The 27,871-nt window shown below is 39.3% G+C and overlaps 1 protein-coding gene across 2 annotated transcripts in view; it reads right to left on the bottom strand.

Moving 5' to 3' along the window:
- Positions 1–8,821: 8,821 nt before the first annotated feature.
- arhgef37 (Rho guanine nucleotide exchange factor (GEF) 37) overlaps positions 8,822–27,871 on the bottom strand; it is a 30,359-nt gene continuing 11,309 nt past the window's right edge. For both annotated transcript variants that reach the window (XM_007246410.4, XM_007246411.4), the window contains exons 5-13: positions 26,345–26,544; positions 26,043–26,173; positions 24,632–24,736; positions 24,245–24,358; positions 23,497–23,814; positions 22,189–22,317; positions 20,765–20,957; positions 16,097–16,269; positions 8,822–12,488 (exon numbers count right to left, since the gene is read on the bottom strand). In XM_007246410.4, coding sequence (XP_007246472.2) covers positions 12,279–12,488; positions 16,097–16,269; positions 20,765–20,957; positions 22,189–22,317; positions 23,497–23,814; positions 24,245–24,358; positions 24,632–24,736; positions 26,043–26,173; positions 26,345–26,544 — 1,573 coding nt within the window. In that variant the 3' untranslated portion in view covers positions 8,822–12,278. The remainder of the gene's footprint in view (positions 12,489–16,096; positions 16,270–20,764; positions 20,958–22,188; positions 22,318–23,496; positions 23,815–24,244; positions 24,359–24,631; positions 24,737–26,042; positions 26,174–26,344; positions 26,545–27,871) is intronic.

Here is a 27,871-nt window from a genome sequence, read left to right as displayed (position 1 = left end):
ACACACATAAAGATCCAGTTTCTTAACAACATACCTCTCCAGTTTTCTCCCATCAACCCGACACGCTCAGCCCTGATGCCTGTTTATCCCACTCTCATAATCATCTCATTCCATGATAACCAGTTTCAATCAGACCAATCATAATCTGCAGCATGTTATATATTATTTACAACTGGAACGACTGAAATGATTCCATTTAAATAATATATTTAAATGCCATCTGGCAAGGGTTCTTAAGGACCTGCTTATGTGTCAGACAGCTAAATACCATTATTGACAAACAACATTAACACATTAAGAAGGGGTGGTTGGAACAGAGTGAAACTTTATATGTGTAAATATAATGATAATAAAAGTACCATATTTTTTTGCACTATAAGGAACTTAAAATCCTTTAATTTTCCCAAAAATGGTCAGTGTGCCTTTTAATCCACTGCACCTTATGTATAAATTCTACCAGTCAGGTTGTAAGGAGCAGTAAAGCCAGTCGGCTGGAGTACAGCCTTATACAGGAGTTTCAGTTTAGTTCTCCAGCACCGGGGCTTAAATAGCATTAGCATTAGCTGCTAACCACACTAGCTCTTTCATTGTTCAGAGGGGAGTATATCGGTATGCTGCCAACCGCCGGCTAGCACTACTAGAGCAGCGTTAGGATTACCCGCTAACCATGCTAGCACTTTCCCTGTTCAGAGGTGAGTATTATTGTCCTGTAGCTTGCTCCTAACCCAAGCTAGCACTGCTGGAGCAGCATTAGCATTAACTGCTAACCGTGCTAACTCTTTTATCATTCAGAGGTGAGTATATTGGACTGTACTCTGCGTGTTTACCATGTTAAAACAAGCTAAGTGGGACAAACCGCTAGCTAATATCGCCCTGGCTTACCGAAACACTCAGGGTTCCTCAGGGTAGCCCTGTCGGGTGGCATTAGCTGATAATGCTAATGCTCCAGCCTTAGTGCTGGAGAAATTCGGCAATCTAAGGTCACTGTAAATAAACAAAAGTGCTTTACTTACCTAAATAAATAGTTTTCAGGAGAGAAATATGTGTAGATTAACATCCAAAGTCTTGTTTTATAATTACACGTTTGTTTACTTAGCTTAGCTTTACTTAACCAAAAGCAGTGTGTAAGACTGGTGGAGATGGCCAAGATGCATGAAAACTGTGATTAAAACCAGGATTATTCCACAAAATATTGATTCCTGAACTCTTAAATCTTAATTAACATGAACTTGTTTTCTTTGCATTATTTGAGGTCTGAAAGCTCTGCATCTTTTGTTATTTCAGCCATTTCTCATTTTCTGCAAATAACTGCTCTAAATGACAATATTTTTATTTGGAATTTGGGAAAAATATTGTCCGTACTTTAAAGAATAAAACCACAATGTTCATTTTACTCAAACATAAACCTATAAATAGCCAAATCAGAGAAAGTGATTTAGAAACTGAAATGGTCTCTTAATTTTTTTCAGAGCTGTATGTCCAAAACTAGCGGTTGTTGAACGAACCTGGATTCATCACTAAAGATAATGTCGTTTTAGTCCATAGCAGTCCAGGTTTTTCGCTTATGAAACCCATGAAAACAAAGACAATGGTGGCTAGTTTTTAGGCAACCTAGATTATGGTCAAATAAACATTCTGCTTCTCTTAGTCCAATGATGCTCCCGCTCTCAAAGTCTAACAGTCTCTCACCAAGAGGTACACTACCCAAAGAAGCCTCTGAGAGCATTTTTACAAGGCAGTGAAGGAGATACTTTTATACCTTCTTGCTCTAAAACTTAGTGTCTAATTACACCACACATGTAATTATTCCCATGTTTCTAAGACATAACTGCGTCCTGTTTTACAGCAATCCATGGTTTGTTTTTTCTTTGTCAATGAGTGTAGTGTAATGTGTTGTGATCAAAATTAGTGTGTAGTACTAGCTAGTGGATGGAGTGACATGTCTCAAGAGGTTGCCCATATAAACATTACATAAATAAACAAAACATAAACCCATGACAAAGCAGGTTTAATAGATAGGCATCACAAAGTCTCGGCTGTACCAATGAGAAAAGATAAGCACACAACCCTCATACAGAGTATTATATGTCCAAATATTTGTAGATATAATTAAGGCATTCACGTTAAGTTGCACCCACTGCTGATACACATGTACAAATGCACACGTACTGCTGGTCTAGTCCCTTTAGAGAAGTAATGCCAATAGAATCTCTGGAGCAGATAAACAACCAAAACCTATTGGTTTCATGCCTACTGCCAGCCAGGCCTCATTCTCCATCTGTTCTTAAGAAAACATCTTCTCAAAATCCTCTTTTAAAAAGTTTTCACAAAGGTTGTGACACTCCTTAGTTGTTTCTTATTTAGAGCATGATGTTACCACCACCGTGCTTAACAGCTTGTAGTTTTTAGAGGTCTAATGTCTCATCTGATCATAAAACTTTCTTCTGTCCGCAATGTTCCCCTTTTTATTGTCAATGTGGTGAGCTGGAAATTAATAATCTGAGAGGATATACAGCATTGGAACAGAATAAGAGAACATGCCAAGATGCATGAAAACTGTGATTAAAAATCAGGGTTATTCCACCAAATATTGATTTCTGAACTCTTACAACTTTATAAATATGAACTTTTTTGCATTACTTGAGATCTGAAAGCTCTGCATCTTTTTTTGTTATTTTTAGCCATTTCTCATTTTCTGCAAATAGATGCTCTAAATGACAATTTTTTTTTTTGGAATTTGGGAGAAATGTTGTATGTAGTTTATAGAATAAAAAAACAACATTCATTTTACTCAAACATAAACCTATAAATTGCAAAATCAGAGAAACTGATTCAGAAACTGAACTGGTCTAATTTTTCAGGAGCTGTAAGTCGAATTTTGTTCATTACAAAAAAAAACAAAATGTTGATAATTCACATTGCCTTTCCTTAAGCACACTGGCCAATGTTCAACTTCACTTACAAGATAACACCTCAAAACTAGTGATTAATTTACACACTGTTATTCCATGACTTTTGTGTCATGTGTTCTTGTATTTAGAGTACATCTTCATAGGGTACATGAAGAAAAGTAGTGATTTTGACAACACAAACAACAAAACAGTGAGTTGGTTTTGTTAAAAAATCATGTGAATTATGTTCAGAGATTCTTATTCCACACACTCTGATTATGTGGGTGGGGCTGGCTGTATGCCTGTGGTGGAAGATGGAGTGACTGATAGGATTTACTGCATGTGGGAGAAAGGTCAGTGATCTAAGCTGCTTCAGGTCAAAAGATCAGAAATCCTTTTTTGTTATTATTTGAGTGGGTTTTCTAAATCTCTGCTCCAGTTCAAACACTCTCACACACACACAGTCAGTGGTAGTAACAGCAGTGTGTCAGTGTGTGAAGGCTGCATGGGAAGAGTGTCTCACGTGTTTAAACACTGACCCTCGTAATGAGAAGCAGGGGCCATGTTTAAAGTTAGAGTTGCTCGTCAGCTGGACGGCTCCTCAACATTCACAGTAGCCGGGCCAGAAAGGTCAACCAGACAGAGTGGGATTAAAAGGTCAATTAACCAATTAATGTTAGATTAAAGTTCAGATATCATTTTTAGATGATTTTTATTCTAATATTTTGTTGGACAGTCTGTATCTGTATCTAGACTCACAAGTTTTTCAACAAATGCATGTGAAAATGATTGAAATTTTTAAAAACAATGCTCATCAAAGGACAATGCATATTTCTCCCTAAACAGTTTTAATACTTCTGCATGATTCAAGGAATTCTTTAGGCCAAGAGTGCAAGCTTAAGCCTAACACCCATAACCTCTGATTTATCAGAGATGGCACTGAATCAAGTTACTTAAAACTTTACTTTGCAAAATAAAACCATGTTGAGATGCGGCGCAGGGCATTTTCACACCTGAAAGTCCAGACCAGAGTCTGCATCAAGGCGGTGTCTTTGTTATATTGTATAAATTTGGTCCAGTTAGTTTTGGTTTCACACTGCAGTTTAGTGAGTGGACTAAAGAACATTTTTACTTCCATCTAGAAAAGGGATTTCACGCTGCAGATGAACTGAACCATGGTTTAGTAGACCTGGACTGAGACCACCTCTGGTCCTATGGTCTAGATCAGGGGTCTGCAATTAGTTTTGGCCACAGGCCAGATACTGTCCAAGCCATTAGGTGGCGGGCCACAAAAAATATTTTTTTTTTTTGGAAAATGAAGAAGGTAAACCCAAAAAGAAAGTAAAAAAAAAATAAAAAGATAAACACACCACTCCTCACGCAGGATCAAACCCAAGTCGTCAAGATTGCGGTCCAATACACTACCACTGCCTCGGCTAATGAATTAGGATAGAGCCAGGAAAATAGCCTCATAAAGAGATAGGGAGCCCAAGAACGGGCAGAAAAGCAAGAATGGGCGGAAAATAAAGTCACGCCAAGTGTGACAGAGAGACAGAGGAGGAATGTAAACTAACGTTCACCAGAGAAGCATTTTATTTTTTTTTCATTATCATTCTTTAATAGTTCAAACAACCTCACAGGCCAGATGTTTCATGCTTTCGGACCGCCTATTGCTGACCCCTGGGCTAGATTTTGGTTTGTGGCCCTTTTCACACCAAAAACTTTGGTTCAGGCCAAACTGAAAAGTCTGAAAATGTGGACTACAAAAGTGTAAACACATCTGTAAACTTCTCTGGTCTCTGAGGAATCTGGGATGGACCATCACACAGTAGAAGATGATACTCCAGATGTTTTTTGGAATTAATTCCCAGTTATCTCCTGCTTACTAATAAAACATCATCATGATGTAGGTATTATCTTTACGCTCACTTGTAAAAGTTAAGGGATAGCAGTATGATAAATGTCAACACATTACCTGCATGCTTATGCTTATAATACAAAATTTCTGTTACATCTTTAGGTATTATTCTAAGAGTCTTTCAAGAAAATGTGTATTTTTCCATTTTCTACCAACAGAAAGGCACTGAAAGTGTCGTCTGCGGTAAATTGATGATACAGTGCACATCTGGTACATGTGGACCAGGCTGAAAATTGCTGGACTCTTCCTTTAAGTTCATGCTGGGGCCACGGCTGCTATTCCTGCAAGGCAGCCCCAGCAGATCATCTCTTCTTGATTGCACCTTGCAGGATTTCCTCAGAAGCAGCAGCAGCAGAGGAAGCAGAGGCAGCAGCAGGGCCACTCATTCGAGCGGGACTAACATGTCCTGCTGGCTACTGAATACAGATGAGCCTTCCCAGTGCCCAGACCTGCCTCCAAAACGGACAGTAAATTCAATCCGTAGCACTGGAGCTGCTACAGCCCTATAAAACCTCATAGCACAGCTGATCCCCACAGTTTTCACCCCCTCTCAGACAAAAACACTCACACCCACACATATATTCAGGCCTGAGACTGGCTCTAGAATGCACAAACAGCAATACGCAAAACCCTCTTTAATTAGTGAGGCCTGATAGCGAGTGGCTATTGGATGGGATGTTCCATTTCTGAAATTGTGTGAGTATTTTAACATTCTTCAGTCCACAGTGTCATGAGTATTAGAAATACATCACAGAATACATTACCCACAGTGGACAGAACAGTAGATAGCAATCATCGTAACCAGTGGCTTCTGTCTAGAATTATCTATTCAAAAACAGATAAATGACATTTCCAATGGTCAATACAACTAGCTGTCTTTAGTTTCCATGGGATATGGCAAAAGTCATGGGACACGATACATACTTTCAATTGCAATAACTTCTGAAGGATGTTCACAATCCATGCACCAAACTGAAAAGACATAAAAATCCGGACCAAACAGGGTAACTGTAGTCAGAAGAATCAGTAATCCAGATCTTTTTTGGAATTAATTCCTTGCTTCAATGGACAATAAAAAGTCTCCTATGCCTATTTATCTCTTGCTTACTAATAACACCGCATCATGACATCATCGATGTTGGTATTATTTTTACACTCGCATGCAAAAGTCAAGAAATAACAGAAATTGATCACTAAGTGTTACTGCAGGGGTAAGCTTGGAAACGCCAACACCTTACCGGCATGCTCATATTCATAATAGGAACCAAATTATAATACCAAATGTCTGTGACACATTATGGACACATTATACAGCTGCTCCTCAACATCAGTTTGAGTTTCCATCAGTAGTAGATGCTGCTGAGTGCTGCACTGCCCATAGCAGTGTTGGGCGTACTGCACCTCATGTATGCCTTGAATTACTTTTTTTGAAGGACGTTCACAAGCCATGCACCAAATTAATGCAGGATAAGCAAAGCAGCTATCATGCATCATATGGGAACACGGATTAAACAGCAAGTATATCTCTACCCTAAAAGTCATGGGACATACTAGTGCATCTAAAAAAAAAAATAATATAATTGAAAAGTTACTTTATTTCAGTAATTCAGTTCAAAATGTGAAACTCTTATTATATAGCTGTATTACACACAGACTGATCTATTTTAAGTGTTTATTTTTTTGTTTGTTTTATTGTTGATGATCATGGCTTATAGCCAGTGCAAACCCAAAAAATCAGTGTCTCAGAAAATTTGAATATTATATAAGACCAATTGGTACGTTTGGCAGTGTGGGCAGTGTGCCAAGTCCTGCTGGAAAATGAAATCAGCATCACCATAAAAGTTGTCAGCAGAGAGAGAAACATGAAGTGCAGTAAATTTTTTTCAGGAAAACACTGCACTGACTTTAGACCTGATATCATATAACACAGTGACACATCAACACTAGCAGATCACATGGCTCTCAAAATAATCACTGACCATCAGTAAATTTTGCGTTTCTTTTGGAAATCAAGGGAGCAGAGTCTGGAGGAAGAGACTGTGGACTGTGTGGGGAGACTGCTTGAGGTCTAGTGTGAAGTTTCCACAATCAGTGATGGTTTGTAGAGCCATTTGATCTGCTGGTGTTGGTCCACTGTTGGTCCAAAATCAGTGCAGTGTTTTTTTTTCATAAATCTTACAGCACTTCATGCTTCGCTCTGCTGACAACTTTTATGGAGATGCGGATTTCATTTTTTTCATATTCTTTTTTTTTTTTTTTTGAGATGCACTACTACATGGGGCATGGTATACTCATCCTCAAGCCCATGCAGATCCTAGGATGGGCCTAGACAGCACAGAGGACAGCTGGTTTGTTTACCCTTACTCGAAGTAGCACTGCATAGTATGTGCAATTAGCAGGGAAGCTAACCATCTCTAATTACCTTTGCATGTTAGCCTGGCATTGAGATGAGGGCTAGAAACATAGAGGGAGGCACGATTCACTGTTATGTGATCCACTCTCCTTCCCGCAGGGGTGAGTGCATGTGTGTGTGTTTGTGTGTTGGGAGGGGGGGGGGGTGTAAAGGGTAGGGTAGGGTATGGAGGATAAAGGAAGAAATAGCCACACTTTGACAGCAGGGGGAGCTCTGCATGGCAGAGGGATCCTGCTGACAAGAGGCTATTTTTAGAGCACTGAATAGAAAAATGTATTTATAGAGCATTGGGCTCTGCCACAGTGAGGGAGCCGGAGCTGCAGGGAGTCAATGCATCAAATCACTGCTGACAAGCAGCTCTTAGCTGAGGGAGGAGATACTGACAAACGCAACATACATCCACAGAAACGCACAAACATCCACAGAGACACATATACACACACACACACACACACACACAGAGCCTCTCTGCACAGCACGCCGCACCAAAGATACAGCCATCATCAGCAGTGCGGTGACATTCACACGCTCTCAGAGGAATAGCACTGCTTGAGCTAAATGCAGCATCAAACCCTCGCTGCTGCTTTCCAAAATAAACCCCCAAATCAGAGCCAAATGCTTCTCTTCCATCACGTCACACTTCTGAAACACCGGCAAGCGCTGGGGCCTTTAAAAGGCCTTTAATGTGTATCCAGAAGTATCTGAACACTAATTCTAATTAGTAATCAATTAATACAAGAATGACAAACATATTCACTTTCATACTTGTGTTGAAGACAGATGAAATGCCACAAACGCCAAAAAAACACTAATTAGAACCAAAAGAAGCATTTCAATCATTGTGTAAATCGATGTGTAAAACCAATATAATAAGCCTGACTGACTTGCACTGATATGGACACGGATAGCAAGCTAACTAGCTAACTAACTAGATGGAGCACCATCCAGTACCTTTAAAAGATGAGGTGTGGTTTGTTATCCAGAATAAATCATTCAATATCATCTAACATCGGTGGCTGACCTCTCTAATCTCTAGTCTCTCTAATCTCTCGAGCCTGAAGGCAATCTAATCCTCACAGCAAATGCTCGTTCCAACATCAACTGACTGTAGTTTAAAGCAGCATTATGTGAAAACTGGTGTTTCTTGCTCCAGGGCTTCCCCTACAGTTCAGAATTGTAATTTGTGCTTTGAGCCACTACTAAAGGACAGTATGCACAGTTCACGCATTTCTGGACAATCTGAAAGCTACAGAATGATCTCGCGAGCATTGTTTGTGCAGCTTCACCCAAGTTACACAGTGCACCAGGCCCATGGAGATGATAACAGAGACACTATTTTGACTATAACAGCACTGGAGCATCAAAATGATTTCTATAAAGAGGTTTCTATAAAAAGGAGGGTTTAACAGCCTTGCTTTGGCTGAGCTGGTGTCCACAAACTTCTGGACAAAAAATCTGAATCTATGCAACTGCAATTTCACCATGGCAACCTCACATCATTTGCGTGTTTGATGTTCACTGCACCAAAACATCCCTAACCTGATGAGAAGATGATTGAATGAATGAATGAAATTCTGAGGGGAATAAAAACATGAAGCATTCTGGCAAATTGGAGATTTTAATACAAGATCAAATCAGAAATGTAGCCTCGTATTCTCCTACATTGCAGGGCTTTGGCGAATGTAAAATAAATACAAATAAATAAAAGAGGGAATTCACTCCTGGATCAGAGCATAGCTTCACCAGAGAACAAGCAAGTGATTGCTTCTCAGCGGAGCCCCTGTAAGGCGATTGTGAGAGAATCCAGGCAATGTAGCCGAGCCTACCGTTCTGTTTTCAGGGATTAAGCTCAATACTGACTGAGGTAATGCTCTGGGAAAAAGCTTGCAGTGCTGCACCGCTCATCCCATTTCAGTGCACATCCCAGTATACCTGCTCACCAAGCACGCTCTCACCGCACAGTGCAGCACACAGGGTCCACAGCTCCGAGCCTAATGAGCACACACTGTGAGTGAGGAGTGGACAGTGCTGCCAGAGGAGGCTCTGCAGATGGTGCTTCACTGCCTCTAGTGGTGAGCCGCTGTAACAGCAGGGAGGCTGCTGTCTCAGACCATGCAGTACTCACACTGCAGCAAACCAAATACCACCTCTACATCTCCACACTGTATATAAATGTTATATAGTCAGTGGCTTCAGTTTATTGAAATTATGCAGAAATTAGGGATGTCCCAAACCCTGATCCAATCCAGATCTATTAATGCTGAAGATCACTTAATATTGATCTGATCCAATTCAATCTGATTTTTGTGATTAAATGAATAAAGCTGCCACACAGTTTAGATAAGATGTGCTTAATACTGATTAAAACTCTATTTATTTTTTGCAACAGTTTAAATAATGATCTATTTGGTTTAGTAGTGATTTTCCATTTTTTTGTATTATTATTGTTTTATTTTACCACAGTTTTTTCAGACCCTGCACTGTGATTGGCTGGGAGGCCTTCTATGAGTTCCGTTATCCATGTATTACTCGCTACATACAGGTATCCTAGCAACGATGCAGCACTTACAAGCCAAACCGTGCAGCTACAAACAGAGCAGCAATGGAACTATTTTAAGTTGCAGAGTGTTTATGATCAAACAGATCGTATTTTTTCGTCCTCTTTAACTCAAAATGCAAAGATCCATAAATCTGCAGATTACACAGTATAGCATTCCCTCTCGTGTATTATTGTTTAATTTTAGTGTATTTAATATGTTAGATTCCAGTCTGACTGCTAATAATAATAATGATGTAACTCTTTTATAGTGAGATAAATATGCTATGATTTGGGTTTCTATAGCATGTGTTTATTTGAATTAGCACTAGTTTTCACTTAGATCTAAGTGCACTGTTCAGCACTGGCTTAAAAACAAAATAAAAAGGTGTGCTGTTCTAATAATAAACAATAAAACAGCATTTCCACATTAGTTTTATATAGTCTAAGATATTGTGTTTTCATGCTCCACTGTTAAATAGTTCTACACTCTAACTTTAACTAGACTTTTTAATTTACTTTCTGAGAACTCTCCTCAGTGCTGCTGGCTGGGCAATAATGATAATCGTTAACAGCGCCTTGACGACACCAGATGGTGCTCTGAACACTATAGTTAAAACTAAGACCTGAAACAGGATTGGGACTGAAGTAACCAATGTGCGATCCTTTAAAATATGCTTGGACTGGATCGGGACATCCCTAATAAAAATGGTAACTCACTAGTTAGGATCCAGTTTAACTGCTATTGTGTTTTTTTTTTTTTTTTTTTTTGGTACTGCCACAAAATACATTCTGAAACAGAAAAAGTACCACAGAATCACGGCACCTTACAACACTTACAATATGCAATGTTTAGCATGCTATGCTAGTAAACGCTACTGCTCTAGTAAACTTCATGTTAGGGCTGCCTTTAGTGTAGCAGCATTTTTGGTAAATCTTCAAATGAACTTCAAACTGATTTTCACAGTTGGACCACCACCTGGTATCTTCATTTCTTTCTGGGCGTTTAGTGAAAAAGCCAGTTGACATTAAGACCCATGTAAAATTTGATGAACTTCAGATTAACTGACCAATTGAAATGGTCCATATTTACTTCATATAAAATTAGCTTACGTTAACTTCCATTAAAAAAAAAAAAAGTTAAAAAGTTTGCTTATTTGCTTATCTTTTTGGAGACACAAGGTTTTGTTCCGGCAGAATATTTACAATATTTTACACAGTGTTCTTTGAAATACATCTGGATTTAAACTAGGGGTGGGCAATATTATATAGTATACAATATATCATGACACAGAAATATCATGATATTAAAAATCTGTATCCTGATAATAGGGATGGTTTGTCTTAAAAGTAGTTCATTATTTACTGTGAAGCTTTAAGTGTATTTATTGTATAATTGTTTTAGTTTATATTTTTGGTTGCAGTTTATATGCATGAAAATATTCTGCAATATCTTTTGCTGCATTATATTATTTTATGCTATATTTTTTATTTTGCCACATTATGATTATACTGTTATACTATTATACTATATTGCTGAAATTAATTAATTATTTAAAAAAATAAATAAAAATAATTTATTTTTCCTATATTGCCAAGTATATCGTTATCGCAAAAATACCCTGAAATATTGTGATATTATTTTAGAGCCATATTGCCCACCCCTAATTTGAACTCAATACTCAATACTCATTAGCAACTTTATACATCAGTCTCATCAGTCTTTATGCAGTTAGTATCAGGTCATTTTAAAAATCAGTCATCCAGTGTTAAAGTAATAAAAGTAATAAATAAATAAAGTAAAAAAATCCAGTGCTGTCGATCACCTCTCCTTCTGAATGCGAGTCAGTGCTGAAATTAGAGCGCAAGAGAGCTGACTCATGCCCTGAAATCCATATTCAACAGCAAAGCTTGAGGATCGTGAGCTCCTTTCCTCTCCTCTCCTCTCCACTGCAGAGCAGGGCACAGAGCCCAAAGTCTGTCCGTCACTCAATCACTCCATCTCTCTATCTCTCTCTATCTCCTCGCCCCTCCCGGGCGCAGCGTCCCGCCACTCTTCATCGCGTGGGAAAGAACAGGCTGACCCACACAGACAAATGAGTCTGCCTGAAGAGCTTTTTAAAACACACCCAGAGCGCACAGCACGCACTCCATCAGCACCACGCGCCTCATTTCCACCGGTTAGAGTCTTCTCCCCTGAAGCAGCCCTAAGCAGGGCTGAGCTGGAGGGCCTGAACGACCTCTTCATGGCGGGGCCTGAGCACCACTCCAGCTCACAAACCAGTCAGTAGAATCATCGCCCACCCCCACAGCTGTGGAGCACCTTTCAGTGAGAGTGCTTATGGTGGTCTATGTGTGGGAACACGCTTGTGTGTCTGAGTGCGTGTGTGTGTATTTCTGTGTGTGTAAGAGGAGGGAAAGTAGAATATGTAGAGGTTCGTTGTGAACGGCAACAGCAGCAGCAGCAGCATCAGCATCACAGTCACAGTTGCCATGGGTGACAGTCCTTGGCGACAGACGCTAATGATAGGGCATGGTGGGCGAGGCGACCACAGAGGGCAGCATGGCCAAGTAGTTGGAGGGCACGTATCCCCTCTGCCCCCGAGCCTCCACCAGACTCCACTCAGAGTTCCCCCGCTTGTCGTGCGGCTCCACCACCCTCACAGGTTCTCCTGCACGCAGAGAGATCTCATGACTGCTGCGAGCTGTGAAGTCATACCCTGCAAAGACCTGTAAAAAAAAGAGAGAAAGAAAAGGTGTTTAGATCAGCTGCACACTCCGTCTCCACATCCACCCTTATCACAAATCACAAAAACCTTATCAGCCACCAACCCTTTAGATCTGCACTGGAGATACAAGGCTATTTAAGCTATATAAAGTACAGAAGCTAACAAGTAATGAAAGCTTATAGACCAATGATAAGTATCCTAGAAACAGCATGCCTGAATCCTCACAAACTCAGACCTAACTTACAAACTACATCAGGTTTTAAATAATAATGTCAGATCGATGATAATACTTGGAAAAAGTCCAAGAGTTATCTCTCTGTCTGTCTGTTAAACTTCTGCTATCTCTCCTTTGCTTCTATGATATAATTAACATATCTTTTACATTATTGATCAGATTAATGTTGGTTCAATACCCATGTCTGCTAAGCTGCCAGTGTTGGGCTTTAATGAAGAAGAAAAAAAGCTCTGGACCAGCATTTGACCAGTTCTTGAACAGCATATGGTATGTTTTTGTCTGAGTGTGATGGTTTAGCTGGTCTAATAGCTGCACTGAACTAAATTAAACAAAAACAGCTAGTTAGTGCAGAGTGACATGACTAAAAACCCATATCTCAATATGTTTCTGAGAAATAGTAACACAGTGGTATGAAAAATTAAGCACCCCTGATAATTTTCATGATGATTTCCCTTTATAAATATATTAGTTGTCCAAATCAGCTTTATCAGTTAAATATATCATATATCATATAGGAGACAAACACAGTAATATTTGACCACACAAACAACAAACGTTCTTTTTCGGAACCAAATCACGTTGGTGATAACCTGGTAATCTGTGCAGAAGGTGTGATATTGCAATATGATTATTTATGATATATTCCCCAGACCTACAGCCAGTATGCACAGCCTTAACCATACTGGTCAATTATTATGATTAAGCTGCTCAACAAGCATTGTCAACCTAATCGATAATCAATCGAGCTAAACAACCAGTATGACCAGACCAAAAATCACCAAAATGGTCAGCAATAATGACCAGCATGATAAATATGACCAACCAGAATGGCTAAAACCAAAGCAACATAAACTATGGTGCTAAAGATCTGATTAACCAGTTTGCCAACCAGCAATGGGTATGTTTTTGCCTGGATTACCATCTTTTAAACCCCCTTAACCATCAAAGACCAGCTTAGACCATCAGAAATGCTCTACTAGCTAAAATCAGAAATGGGCTACATTTTTAGCAGGGGTAGTTTTTTATTATAAATAAGGTTTTTTACTGTAGGATTCCTGATAGCATGCAAGCTTCAGCTTTCCACTTTTTCCATTTCCAACTGAAACATTAGGTTACCACTTGTTTTTTTTTAGTCAGTAATGTATCTACGCCTTCCTGAAGGCCCAGAGTGACATTGCTCGCTTTTTACAAAACTGGTTCCACCCACAGGAAATCAAAACATGATTGACTGATTCTCCTCTTCCCTCGTCCTCATTACAATGATAGTTAATCTATTTTTCATTCATCTGACAAGTACAGTCATATATATGCTTTATGTGGGAGGGAGCTAAAATAAGTGACAGGTGAAGCAGTTCTTGTAGTCTATTCACTGACATCCAAGACAAAAATATTGGGACACCTGCTCATTTATTGTTTCCTCCTAATTTTCCTGTCTCTATTTTCAAGAAAAGACTTTAAACTAGATTTGAGAATTTGATTGCATTCAATGACAAAAGCATTAGTGAGGTCAGGATGATTGGTAATAACCACCACACCTCATCCCCAACATCCCAACTCATCCCAAAAAGTACTGGATGGAGCACCACTATTCTCAATTGAACACATTTCTCAACTACGCATATCCAGCTCAATACTGGGGGGTCTTTATGCTCCTCAAGCTTCTTACCAAGCCTCACCGGCATCACAAAAATGGCCAATCAGCATGGCTGAAACCAATGCAACACCCCATTACAGAACATGGTAATGAGCTGGTTAACCAGCTAGCTTATTATTATTATACATTTATGCCTGGATAACCAGCTTTTCAACCACAGCATTCACGGTAGTCAGACGCCAATCAACTTAAGCTAAGCTAAGCATGGCATGTTGCTAACTTGCTAAAAGCCAGAAGCTTAGGGTTTTCAGGTGAAACTCACACTGGTCAAACTTGACCATGCATAGTGTTAGTTTTATTATTGCATCCATACCAAACATGAACTGTTACATCCTTGTGTTAGGTCATGTTCCTGAAAGCCAAACCAAAGGAAGAACTGCTTGGCTGTATGTCACAGAGACGAATACACCACATTATTGTAACTATTTTGTTTTCAACAAAAAATGTATAACACAACATTATTAATGCAAGTATCATTTCATGCTTATTGAGTTACTCTTGTATAGGAGTGTGACTGAGAGCTGTAAAACTGAAGAAGAAAACTCTGGACACTAAGCAATGGCTTGAGTAATCAACTATATTTCCAATTAAGAGGAAAATTACAAAAATGAGACCTTTTCACTAAACTAATTGACTTTAATAGACTTTGGTAAATCTTTTATAATGAACTTACAGACTGCTGAGTTGAGAATTTGCATTCTGAACCCCGTGTTCCCGGCGCATCTGTCGGGTGCACCGTTTCACTGAGGTGGAACAGCATGGTCGGCGGATGCTGGCATAAAGTGCACTTAGCAGTGCTTCACTGCCGCCAACGTTTTAAGTCTACTTTTCTCTAGAAAACATGCCTGAAACTGAAAGTGTCCTTAGCTGACACGGTGCTATGATACATAATAAAAAGCAATGACGGTAATAGAGAGAAGAGAGCAGCTTTCACTGAAGTAGACTATAAAATCACAAGAAGGATCAAGAACTCCCCCATGTGGCAAACACTAGTAGAGTCTGGTCTTGATCCAAATGAGAAAACACTGCCAAGTTATTTTTTTTTCCTTTTCTGATGCCAAATTATAACACCCTCCTACCTGAGCTTGTAAAAGGTGAAGGGTACAGTGCATCTGTGAGATTGGACCTGTCACCTGGCTGTGCTCTGTGTTCCGGAAGGATTCTGCACTCGTCCAGTGATTAATGATCCTTAAAGGTCGAGCACGAAAATCTGCCACCCTCTTTTACGGTCTCGAGGGCCATATATCACACCCTCCCACCCATACAGGCACAAAGCAAATTGTCTTGGCTTGAGTTTTTTTCACTAGTACAAGCTGGCCAAATAATATGCCACTATTTGACAGCTAAACCACATAAATGAATAAATCAGAGCGTGTGGGTAGCAGTGCGAAATTGTAATCTAATACAGCTGACAAGGCTGGACTGCTCATTTCTATGTTCATTACATTAGTTCTCACATGCTGCTGTCGCTGCTGAGGCTGCTACCGATACAAATTAATACTTGCTTAGCTCAAATGTGTATGTGTGTGTGTGTATATGTGTGTATGTGTATATATGTGTGTATGTGTATATATGTGTGAGATTGATTGATGCGCTAGAGGCGGAATAGCATCACCATCATTCTCTTTATGCCCCCATCTATCTGACAAGACACACTGGACCAAATAACCGGCCTGCTCAGCCTGTCACTCATACCCCAAACACAGCACCTGCCACTCACCTGGAAACAGGGCAGAGCCATGGAGACCACAGGCTGAGCCCCAGGTGAGTACGAGTGTCGCCTGGGTCCTGGACCGCTGGAGGAAGCCATCAGGTAAGGTGATTGAGGAGGTGGGTCCGCGGTCACATGGTGGTAGCGGGTCAGTTTAGAGGCTGGAACGTAGCCCCTGGGACCTGAAGACACAGTCACATATAAAGAAATCTCAGACCTCATAATGATTTAAATACAAATATTAAAGTTTAGTAAAAAATGTTTCAGTGTTTCTGAATTGTTTAGTTTCTAATATAAGGTTAGGCCTGTGATAAACAATACTATTGTCATTTTATAACCATTTTATTCCATAGATATATTAACATAATATAATATAACAACATAATAATGCTATTACACATCTATTCAAGTGCAGTGAACTTTCAGATATTAAAACAAATATTCTAAACATTTACTGGCAATGACTGGCTTATTTACACTAATGTGCTTTCCTTTCTAAGAAAAAGACAATGGATGATTGTAAGGTCAGCAAAAATGATACAGTCTATATACTGTTTGATAAGCCAAAAATGTAATAATCATACAATACCTATTTTGGATTACGGCTAAACCTCACTGAACATCTACCACAGGAACTACTTATACAGAGTTTAAATGAAGACAATTAATGATTTGTAAAGCATTGACCTCAATAGGATGATTATAATGCGTACACTTTAGAAGGTTAGAATTGAATTATATTTATTCTGATACTGGATTGTCAGAATAAATATATTTCAATTCTAACTTTCAATTCAATTCTAACTTTCTAAAGTCTATGCATTATAACCATCCTATTGAGGTCAATGCTTTACAAATCATTAATACAGTCTTTAATGCACCTGCACTGTTTTTAAAGAAAAGACAAGCATCCAGGCAAGTGCAGTAACAGAAAGTGATCAGTAGATGTTGCTGTTGGTGTTAGCAAGCCCTTTAGAACAGCACTTATTACTGCAGGTTAACTCCCACACAAAAAGTAATCTAATACCTTCTTTCAATAAAATAAAGTTTTAAATTTAGCAGGAAAATAGAATTTGGAAAACATCACTAGTATGTAGTTGTACACTATAGTACACTAGTATACTATATATATAATAATATTTTGACCAATTTATAGGTGGTGGGTCATTATAAGCACTGTAGTGACACTAATGTGGTGGTGGGTGTTCTGCTGGTACAGAAGTGCTGCTGGAGTTTTTAACCCCTTAACAGGCCAGGATGTCTGCCCGACATTACAGCCCTAAATCTTGAGGATATCTATTCAAGCATTACACAAAAAGGTTTTATGATTGATAAGAAACATTATGGAAAAGCAGAATTGTAAATGTTAACAGGAAGTATAGAAAAATATTCAAGTAAATCTGCAACTGTCAAAATATAATGAATAAAATCATAAAATTAGCTCTTTCCTCAACTTCATTTTGAAATCAATACAAATCCTAAATACAAATCAAACAGTTCATGGCCTTCAAATCAGTTTTTATGTTTATTTTCAAACATACAAAATTTGGGTTGATTACTGTTATTGATCAGAAATTATTAAGTAGAGAGAAAACAGGCAGCTTCTCCAATTGTCCTGTAGGCATCTTCAAAGCCCTCAAATATTCAGTGTAAATAACTTATTTTACAGCAGAGAACAAGAGTTTTGTGTCACCTACACCTGTAGCCCTGTATGGGTCAAGACATATTAATAGGTTGAACACCTAGGTGTATCTGATGGACTAAGAATAAATAACCACCTAAAAAACATCCAGACAACTACAGAGTTCTGTGGTTGTGAAGGAAACAACAGAATTCTAACAGTACTTGCTTATTCTGGTATACCATAAAGGAAATCAACTTAACCAACCATTTAACAGTAAACAGGGTGCAAATCCAGACACAGCCTGTTGTATTATTTTGCTTTAGTAGTAAAACACAGCCCCCATAGCTAGTCTAATATAAAACCTAATATTTTTAGCTTGCTCCGCAGAATTAAAAAACACCTCCTTTGGCGAAAATCAGAGATTGCAAATGCTTTTTGTAGCAGCTAAAATATGGAAATATGGAATGTGGAAATACTGTCTTTATAGAAACCCTCTAGCCTTGTCGTTCTGAAAATAAATAAAACAACTAAACAAATGCAAGTGTGGCAATTGTCGGAACGGCGCTTTGCTGCAGGAAATATGAGGAAGTGCTTTGCCTTTGTAAGAACGGCTCATATTGACCCTGAAAGGGACATAAACACATTACATAACAGAATAGAAAACAATGGGGAACCATGGAGTGCTTTAAACAATCAGCATTAGTATTCTCTTTCCTCTGTCCCTAATTTGGCTTGGGCTTGAATTTCATGTTGAGCTGAACTTTACTGCAATAATAATGAATATGAAGCCATTCTGTATAGATTTTCAGTTTTTACTAGATACCTGTAATTGTCTAGAGAGAGACAGTTTTCACAGTGCATGATCTGAGAGCATGGTGTCACTGCTCCTGGATCAGAAGTGATAACACTTTGTCACATGTGAATTACACAATGCAGGCAAATTGGTGATAAAATGTCAAAGATTTATCACCTATTATCACTCTTTCTAGTTGAGTGATTATGTTGTTCTGTTTCTGAAACTAATTGAGCGTAGAACCCCTATGGTTCCAGTCCACTAGGTGGCAACGTGCACATTACATTGCAAGATGGACAAGTAGAGTTCTAGCCATTCACTGGCAACAGCAAAGATATATATATATTATATATTATATATATATATATATATATATATATATATATATATATATATATATATATATATATATATATATATATATATATATTTTTTTTTTTTTTTTTTATTATTATTTCTCTCTCCAATTCAGCCTAGCCTATTAACCCACCCACTCATTTGGACTTCCCCAATCATGTGCTTTGCTCTGATACACGTAAGGTCAGCCGCAGCCTCTTTTGGAACTACCCCAAAGCAGCGTCACTAGACAGCCAATGTAGTTGGAGGAAAGCACCAGATCCCCAGCTCTGATACACCTACCAACAGATGACCAGAGCTGACCCGTATCACAATGGGAAAGATGTGGGGAGAAAGAGCTACATCTACCCAACCCATCTCCCCATGGCCAGTTGGGCTCTCTCAGACTGCTGATGGCGAAACAAACACATAAATCAAATAAAAAAAAAAAATGTTTAGCTACTTTCAGGGTTTAACCTGGAGAAAAAGAAAAAGGCCTCAAGTTTGAAAAAGATACTCAACAGACGTTAATAAAAGGAAAAATACCACATAACCAGTTCGGTATGGTATGCAGTAAGTGGTTCAGTTTCATTAAACCCAGAAAGGAAACAGGAAAAATGTGCTTATCATTTTCAATTACTCATGTTTGTTGTATTTAAAATAGGAAACAAGTTTAAAACTGAACAGGGAATCATCCAGATTTTTTAAGTTAGTTCAGTTGTTCAATTTTTCAGGGTATTTTTAGTTTTCCAAAACTTATACAGGCCTGGAAATTGCTATTTTTTAAATTCCATGACTTTTCCAGGTTTTTCATGATGGTACGAACCCTGTACTATACTTCCGCAAATAAATTAAATTGCACATAACACTAAAAAGACAAAGGAAATGGTTGTTGACTTCAGAAGAGCACAACACACCCACTCTCCACTCAACATCGACGGGTCCTCTGTGGAGATTGTTAAGAGCACCAAGTTCCTTGGTGTCCACTTAGCAGATAACCTCACCTGGACCCTGAACACCAGCTCTACAGCCAAGAAAGCCCAGCAGCGTCTCTACTAGCTGAGAAAGGCCCGTCTCCCTCCACCCATCCTCACACTCTTCTATAGAGGGACCAATGAGAGCATCCTGAGCAGCTGCATCACTGCCTGGTTTGGGACCTGCACCGTCTCTGACCGCAAGACCCTCCAGCTTATTGTGAGGACAGCTGAGAGGATCATCGGCGTCTCTCTCCCCTCCATCACGGACATTTACACCACCCGCAGCATCCGCAAAGCAACCAGCATTGTGAATGACCCCACTCATCCCTCACACAAACTATTCTCCCTCCTGCCTTCGGGAAGAAGGTACCGCAGCATCCGGTCCAGCACGACCAGATTCTGCAACAGCTTCTACCCCCAAGCCATCAGACTCCTTAACTGCAGAGACTGAACTGATGGTTTTTCTGTACATGCACACACACTCTTACCCCACTTACCCCAGAAAATGGAAAGCACTAAAAACCCTACTACCTCACTGGACTCTATTGCACACTGTGTAATAGAGTAATTACTACCTCACCTGGTCCTTTTTGCACACTGCATAATTTGCACACTGTCTTGTTATTTATTATTCTTTGTCTGTATTGTGTTGTATTGTCTGTCTGCACTTTTGTACTGTTGCACTATTGTTCTGTCTACACTGTGTTTATGTGCACCATGGTCCCTGGAGGAACGTTGTTTCGTTTCACTGTGTACTCTGTATATAGCTGAAATGACAATAAAAACCACTTTGACACTTTGACTTTAAAAAACTAGCATATGTCTAATTTTGAGATTTTGAATGAATTATAATTAAGTTTCTAACATGTATCAAATTTAATAAAGTGAAAACAATATTAAGAGTGATATTTTGTTTTAGAAACTGTTGTGATGGAATGATTTTATACCTCCAGCATCCACCAGCCAGCGGCGGCGGTCTCCTCGTGTGTCCATCTCACTGATTACAGCCACCAGCTCGCCTTTGTTCAGGGTGAGGTCAAGGTCGCGGGTGGCCACCACCGGCCCGGTCAGCTGGTAGATCTTATCTGAGCTGTGCTTGTCCGTCAGAAGTTTCAGACGCTTCTCAGACACAACGCTGACCTGACAGATCACACACACACATAAAAATTAGGCTATTAGTCCACATGCATTTAAAGTAATGGCATTACCTCAATCATTTCAAGACACAGACCTTAAAGCAAATCACAATTACTTACACATGAGACATGAAGAATTACATGACCTGTGTCACAGATTATTATTTTTAAGATACTGGTGTGACTGGTGTGGACTTCAGATAAGATATTAACTATTAACTACAGTCAGTGTCATTTATCTGACCGCGTGTCCTAATTATTGTTTGTGACACAGAATAAGCCATATTTAAGTCATATATGAGGTCTCACCAGGCTGAATCATTTTCTGAATTATAGTAATCATTAATGACATACCCCAGCAAAAATGACATCACTACTCATAGCTACATGACACAGTAATTGCAGTTCATTTGCTTCAGCTGTACTAGCACAGGCCCCTCTCAAAACAGGCCTCTCTATTTTCACCCATGATGACACTCATGACACACATGAAATTTAGCACCACACCCAAAGACGACGGTTATAATCATCTTTTACGCCCCAAATGAAATCAAGCAACATCGATCATGCATTGCTCTTGCTCTTTGATCACCCACGGCTTACTTATGAAGACATCAGTATCGGTATAAGTCAGAGACAGCAGGAGACGCGAGGCATTGATTAGAACCTGCGCTCGGATTGAGCTGAACCAGTCAGACGAAACTCATCTGTCAGAATCTGCCTGTTCAACATTCTCATCAGCTGAAGTAATGGCCTCATGCCTATCATCAGAAAGCACAGATGGAGAAATAATGGCGTTTACAAAAACGAGAGAGGCTCACCAGTATGAGTTATGACATCAGTGTCAGGGTGACTTATTCAGTCAAAACAAAATGTAAGAATCAGAACTTTGACTTTGGGGAAAACTACAGCCAGTTTATAGGCTTCTTCTTTCATATGTAAACAGCATGAATAGAAGACAGCTGTTTTCTTCCAGCTGTGACACAGTAGGCCCAGTCATAAAATATTTGGCTTGGAGTGCGATATCCTTCATGGGTGGACTCATCCAAAACACATGACCCACATGCAGGCTAATTTAAGGTGAATGGCCGCACTGAGTAAAGTTTCCTCTCCACCATGGCTCACAAGCTCCACAACAACACGGAGGGTGGAAAAAAAAAGCGGCTTGTTGCCTAGCGACCGGTCCCCTCCCTGCAACGGACAATGAATGGTCAGGCTCTGTGCTTGGGACAGACCTGCACAATGGGAGCGTTGAGCTCGTCCTGAACGCTCTGACACAACGCCTCCAGCTTCCTGGCTTCCTCCAGCACTGAGCCCTCTGCCCACTCCCAGAATGCACTGCTGTCCAGATAGCTGTGTGGGAGCTGGAAAGAGAGAGAGACAGAGAGAAGCATGTAAACAACTATATCTGTACGCAGCAGTTAAAAGCAGTTTAACCACATTTAATTTCCACAGCCCTTGTTTGTTAGCTAGCACATATCAGAGAGCACAAGGTTGTCAGCCAGGCTTGAAGCAAGGCTTATACGCCTGCTCATTTATCCCAAACAAAAACTGTTTGTTGCACCAACAGCAGCTGATTCTGGAAAGTTGTGCCAAGCTAGAATTAAACTCTTAGTGATTACATAAGACCTAACCTTTCATTAATAGACCAAAGCCAACTGTGGGGAATACTTAGTTAAATAGCTTAGATTTTGAAGAAAGAGAAATAAATAACTAAAAAGTAAAGCATTTATGAATGGGGAAAAAAACAATAGCACTGATGCTACTATCATCAATCAGGTTATAGCTTATCAGACTTCAGACTTTTATTTGTGATATAAACTGCATATGAGATATATATAGTGTAGTGGTTGATCTCTGCTTGCTTCTACAAACTTTAAATAAATAAAAAAGTGAAACAAAATGTTGCGCTGAAAGGACTGAACAGCTCTGCCCTCATTAGAAAGCTGCCCTGGATTTGTTAAAAGGCTTAATGATCTGAAATCCTGATTTTAACCTTATCTGAACCTATTTCAGGACACAATGCTGACCATGTATATAGGTAAAATATATTACACCACCGCGAGACAGAAAGTCCAGGGTTAAAAAAAATAACTCTTTAAAATTAACAGGTTCAAAATTAAACACACGTTCTTAAATTAGGTCCCAGGTGGATCAGAGGCTTGAATGTTTTTTTTCAATAAGTGACTTTCAGGACTTGTTAGGTTAGGGCATACCTCATTTTTACTCTCACAAATCTTTATAGGCAAACAGCTTTCATTTGTCTCTCTCCCAGCCAAAAGATTTAATTTTATAGTTTCTAGTCGATCTGTTTTTTTTTTTTTGTTTTTTTACGTAGCACTCTTCAGACAAACAGTGTCTGTTGGTTGTTTTAAATGACAGTCAAATTACCACCTTCTGTAAAAGCATGTGTTTTTTTGACCATGTTAAACAATAAAACTTTAAAAAAGCTTGGATAGAAATAAATTTGTCTGAATTCCCAACAACTGGGTTTAGAAACACTAGTCTATCTACACCTACACTCTCTTCTCTTCTCTTCTCACCTGATGAGTGAAGCTGGTGGCGAGCTGCTCCATATCTGCAGACAGGTCCCTCTGCAGGCAGCTGAAGGCACCTAATGTGGTCCAAAGCAGTTGCAGGGCTTTGCCGTTGAACTGCGGCAGCTCGGTCAGCAGGAGTGTGTTCATGGTTTTGTATGTATTGGCTACGGCCTGTTCATCATAGCTCAAGTTGCTCTTCTCCTCAATCATCTCAAAGTCCAGCAGCTTGTCCTGACGCTTGCGGATCAGGTTGCGTGGACCGGTCATCAGCTCCCGCAGAGAACTGAGAGGCTTGAAGACCAGAGTCTTCAGACGGGCCTCCTGCAGGAAGACGCAGGGCGAGAGGTGATGTGAGCAGGGGAAGAATTTACAATTGGTAAAAAAAAAAAAAAAAAAAAACACTGTTTAGAGCTCCTAGGAGTCAATGGCTGAATAACATAAATATAATATATACACATTAATAAACTAAAGTCAAAAATATAGTAAATATGTAATGTAGAGGAAAATATAGGAAACAGTTAAATGTAAATTATATTCAGATGCTCTGATAAACCCTCTAATATGCTTCTGAAACACTGTAATATTATTCATGGCGATGAGTGTTGGTTTAACTAGGTCACTGAACAGAACGTTCCAAAAAAGTAATTTAATATAAAACATAAGCAAAAGAAAAAAAAGATACTTGGTAATGAGACACAAGAGACACGCCTGAAACTCCAATTCTCATAACTGCCATCCATAATTCACTTACATATGCAGGATATATCCACTGTCTGAGGGCAACAGTGATTTCCTTCGAGAACAAGGCGGTCTTCTCGCCTTCCAGGTCCAGGTCGGCCTCCTCCGGCTTGCAGCTGAGGAACCGCTGCAACAAAAACAGAAGATCACATCTCAATACACTCGATACACACTCTACCAGCACACAGCTGTGACCTGAGCTTCAACACAGCCACATTTTCCAGAGTGTCCTGTCCTGGGGTGAACCCTGTATAGATTTTTTTCTTGGACTCAGCAGCTGAAAAAGCAATGAAAACTGACCACAAAAAGCCAAACACAAGTGAATACATAATTTCAGTTTTAAGATATGGAACATTGAGCCCAGAGGGCCTTTAGCAGAAGGACAGCTTTATTTACCCACCTGCAGGTGGATGAGGTAGGCCTCCATGTTGTCATGCAGCTCTATGATCCCCTTTTCCAGAACAAAGAAAAAGCCGACGAGGGAATCAAACTCTTCATCCTTCATCTACAAACGAGAAAAAAACAAAGTGTTCAATTATCTGTTTAAAATATGTGTAATCAGTAAAGATGTGAAAGATTAATTGCTTTTGTATAATTAGACAGGCTGACAAGCCAAAGATAATATGATAACATCTCACAACTTATACAAGTGTGGGCATCCCAAAGCTTTCCCCTAAGGTAACACTTTGACCAGTTTACATATACCTATCCCATGACTTTTGGCATCTGACTGTATATATACAGTATATAACTGACCATGTCAGTTTCTGAATCAGTTTCTCTGATTTTGCTATTTACAGGTATATGTTTGAGTAAAATGAAATAAATATTGTAATTTAGAGCATGTATTTGCATAAAATGAGAAATGCCTGAAATAACAAAAAAGATGCAGAGCTTTCAGACCTCAAATAATGCGAAGAAAACAAGTTCATATTCATAAAGTTCAGAAATCAATGTTTTGTGGAATAACCCTGTTTTTTAATCAGTTTTTATGCATCTTGGCATGTTCTCCTCCACCAGTCTTACACACTGCTTTTGGATAACTTTATGCTGCTCCTGGTGCAAAAATTCAAACAGCTCAGCTTGGTTTGATGGCTTGTGATCATCTATCTTTGTCTTGATTATATTCCAGAGGCTTTCAATTTGGTAAAAAAAAAAGTCATAATTTTTATGGTCTCATTCCATTCTCATTCTGTATTTTATATATACACAATATACACACTAAAAAATAATAAAGGCTGACAGATTTTTATTTTATTTTATTCTGTAACAAATTGTATGATCTCTTTAATTAACAATAATAAAAGTTTCAAAGTTATTCTGTTTACAAATGCAAAAATATATATTTTTTTCTTTTGTAGTTTTTATTAAAGACATGTAAGCTGAAACCACAGTCACCCTCAATACTTTGGCTTTCTTGTTTAAAGGTAAGTGCTGAGATAAGGGTGCGTGGAGTCTCAACTATTGGTAGAAAGCCAAGATTTCTGACTGTATTAATTATAAATAGATTTTATTTACATTCATATTTCTAAAATGGGAAAAAAACAAAAAAAAAACAAACAAAAAAAATAAAAAATAAAATAAAGCAGAAACAGCATCCTGATATACAGGTTTGATTATAAATGTCCTGTATGTTACAACACACTGAATGAGTCAGACAAATTTCCATTAGCTTAAGTATCAGATTGCTCAGCAGATGGTGTTCACGTAACACAAAAGAGGCAATCCCTCCCTGTTTAAAGATTAGCCATTTTCAGAACGTAATCTCAGTTTATGACCACCCAGGAGCGCTTTAGTAAACAGAGCCCTACCTTTGGTATCATTCCGGTCTCGTGTTTAATGTACTGGCTCAGCCTGGCCGTCTTCTTGGCAATGCTGTGGCCACTCAGTCGGTTGATCTTGTCCTTGATTGTCAGGTTTTCTGTTTTCTTATACTTATCAGCTTTGAAAATGAGTAAAATAGAGGGGAAATGAGTAAAAGAAAAATCAATGACATTTAATGAACCTTTTTCCCCATCAATGCTTCCTATTACTTAAATAATCAATAGTAAGCCATTAGCCATTATATAAGCCGGCTGCTTTGAAACTACAGAAGTTCAGGCTGTGTCCTCACCCACTTCACGGAAGCGCTTGTACTCATTGATCCTGCAGTTGAGCTGGACGGCCGTGTGGGCAGTCTCCTCCAGCAGGGCATAGGCAGGGTGCTGGGGGTCAGTGTGTTTCTGAATGGTCTGCAGTAGCAGAGGGTAGCGGGCAATTCTCTGTACTGGCATTACCAGGAAAAAGCTCAGAGTGGAAGCATTTACCTCCGGACTGAGAGGAGAGAAATAAAGACAGAAACAGACAGTATTAGACATCCTAGTAGCTGTAGAGGAAACTGATTGGCATAAACTTGTCCTGTACAGCAGAGGTACTCATTCATTTTATCATATTTTGATAAAAACAAGGACATGCCAAAGGTCATGCAATAGCATTGATCATGAATTATTACATCAGGGCGTTGCTTGGGAACAGTTAGGAATTATCTTTAGACTAAAGTTTAACACCAGAAATTTTAATTAAAAGTTTAATTGAGGCCTGGTAGTGGATGCCACAAAAATAAGGGCATTCCATTTCTAAAGTTGTGCCGGATAAAATAATTATAAGTTAATTATGTTTAGCAGCCTCAATTCAGATTTTTGTTTTTGAATTTTTCCCAACTGAGGTCAACTTATGACGTCTGTGTGAGTTATTGTACCACAATCAGTTATAACTCATGCTCAGACAATCTTCATAATGTTTATTTCTTACAATTAAACAGGATACTTTGTTTGTTACTGTGCCTTAGAGAATGATTACACACAAAACATAACCACCCCTTTCTAATGAATGCATTCAACAAACACAGACATGCACAGAGACACTGAGGCACACACAGACAAAAACACACGGAGACACACGGAGACACACATGGAGACACACATGGAGACACACATGGAGACACACATGGAGACACACATGGAGACACACATGGAGACACTGAGGCACACACAGAGACACCCACACACAGACACACACAGAGACACTGAGGCACACACAGGGATACACATGGAGACACTGAGGCACACACACTGACACACACACAGACACACACACAGAGACACACACACAGAGACACACACGGAGACACTAAGGCACACGCAGAGACACACACACACAGACACACACAGAGACACACACACACAGACACACACAGAGACACACACAGAGACACACACGGAGACACTGAGGCACACACAGAGACACACACACACACACAGACACACATGGAGACACACAGAGACACACAGACACACACACGGAGACAAACACACAGAGAAAGACACAGAGAGACAGAGACACACAAGGACACAGAGACCCACCAAGACAGACAAACACACACACAGACATGTAGACAGACACACACACAGAGATGCACAGACACACACAGATACACCTTATTTTTAGAAAAAAAAAACATTTTTAATCATATAAAAGGGTGTGTGTTCTGAAATGAACAGAATTTAATACAACTAAACTACAGAAGAAATTAATTTTTGGTCAGATTTTGTGGTCATGACCACAAGACCAGACTTGACAGGCCTTTCATACCATGTGGTTT

This window comes from Astyanax mexicanus, chromosome 10 (genome assembly GCF_023375975.1).
Source record: "Astyanax mexicanus isolate ESR-SI-001 chromosome 10, AstMex3_surface, whole genome shotgun sequence".
Taxonomy (NCBI): Eukaryota; Metazoa; Chordata; class Actinopteri; order Characiformes; family Acestrorhamphidae; genus Astyanax; species Astyanax mexicanus.
Note: the sequence above shows the minus strand (reverse complement) of the source record. Positions and strands in the feature narration are given on the sequence as shown.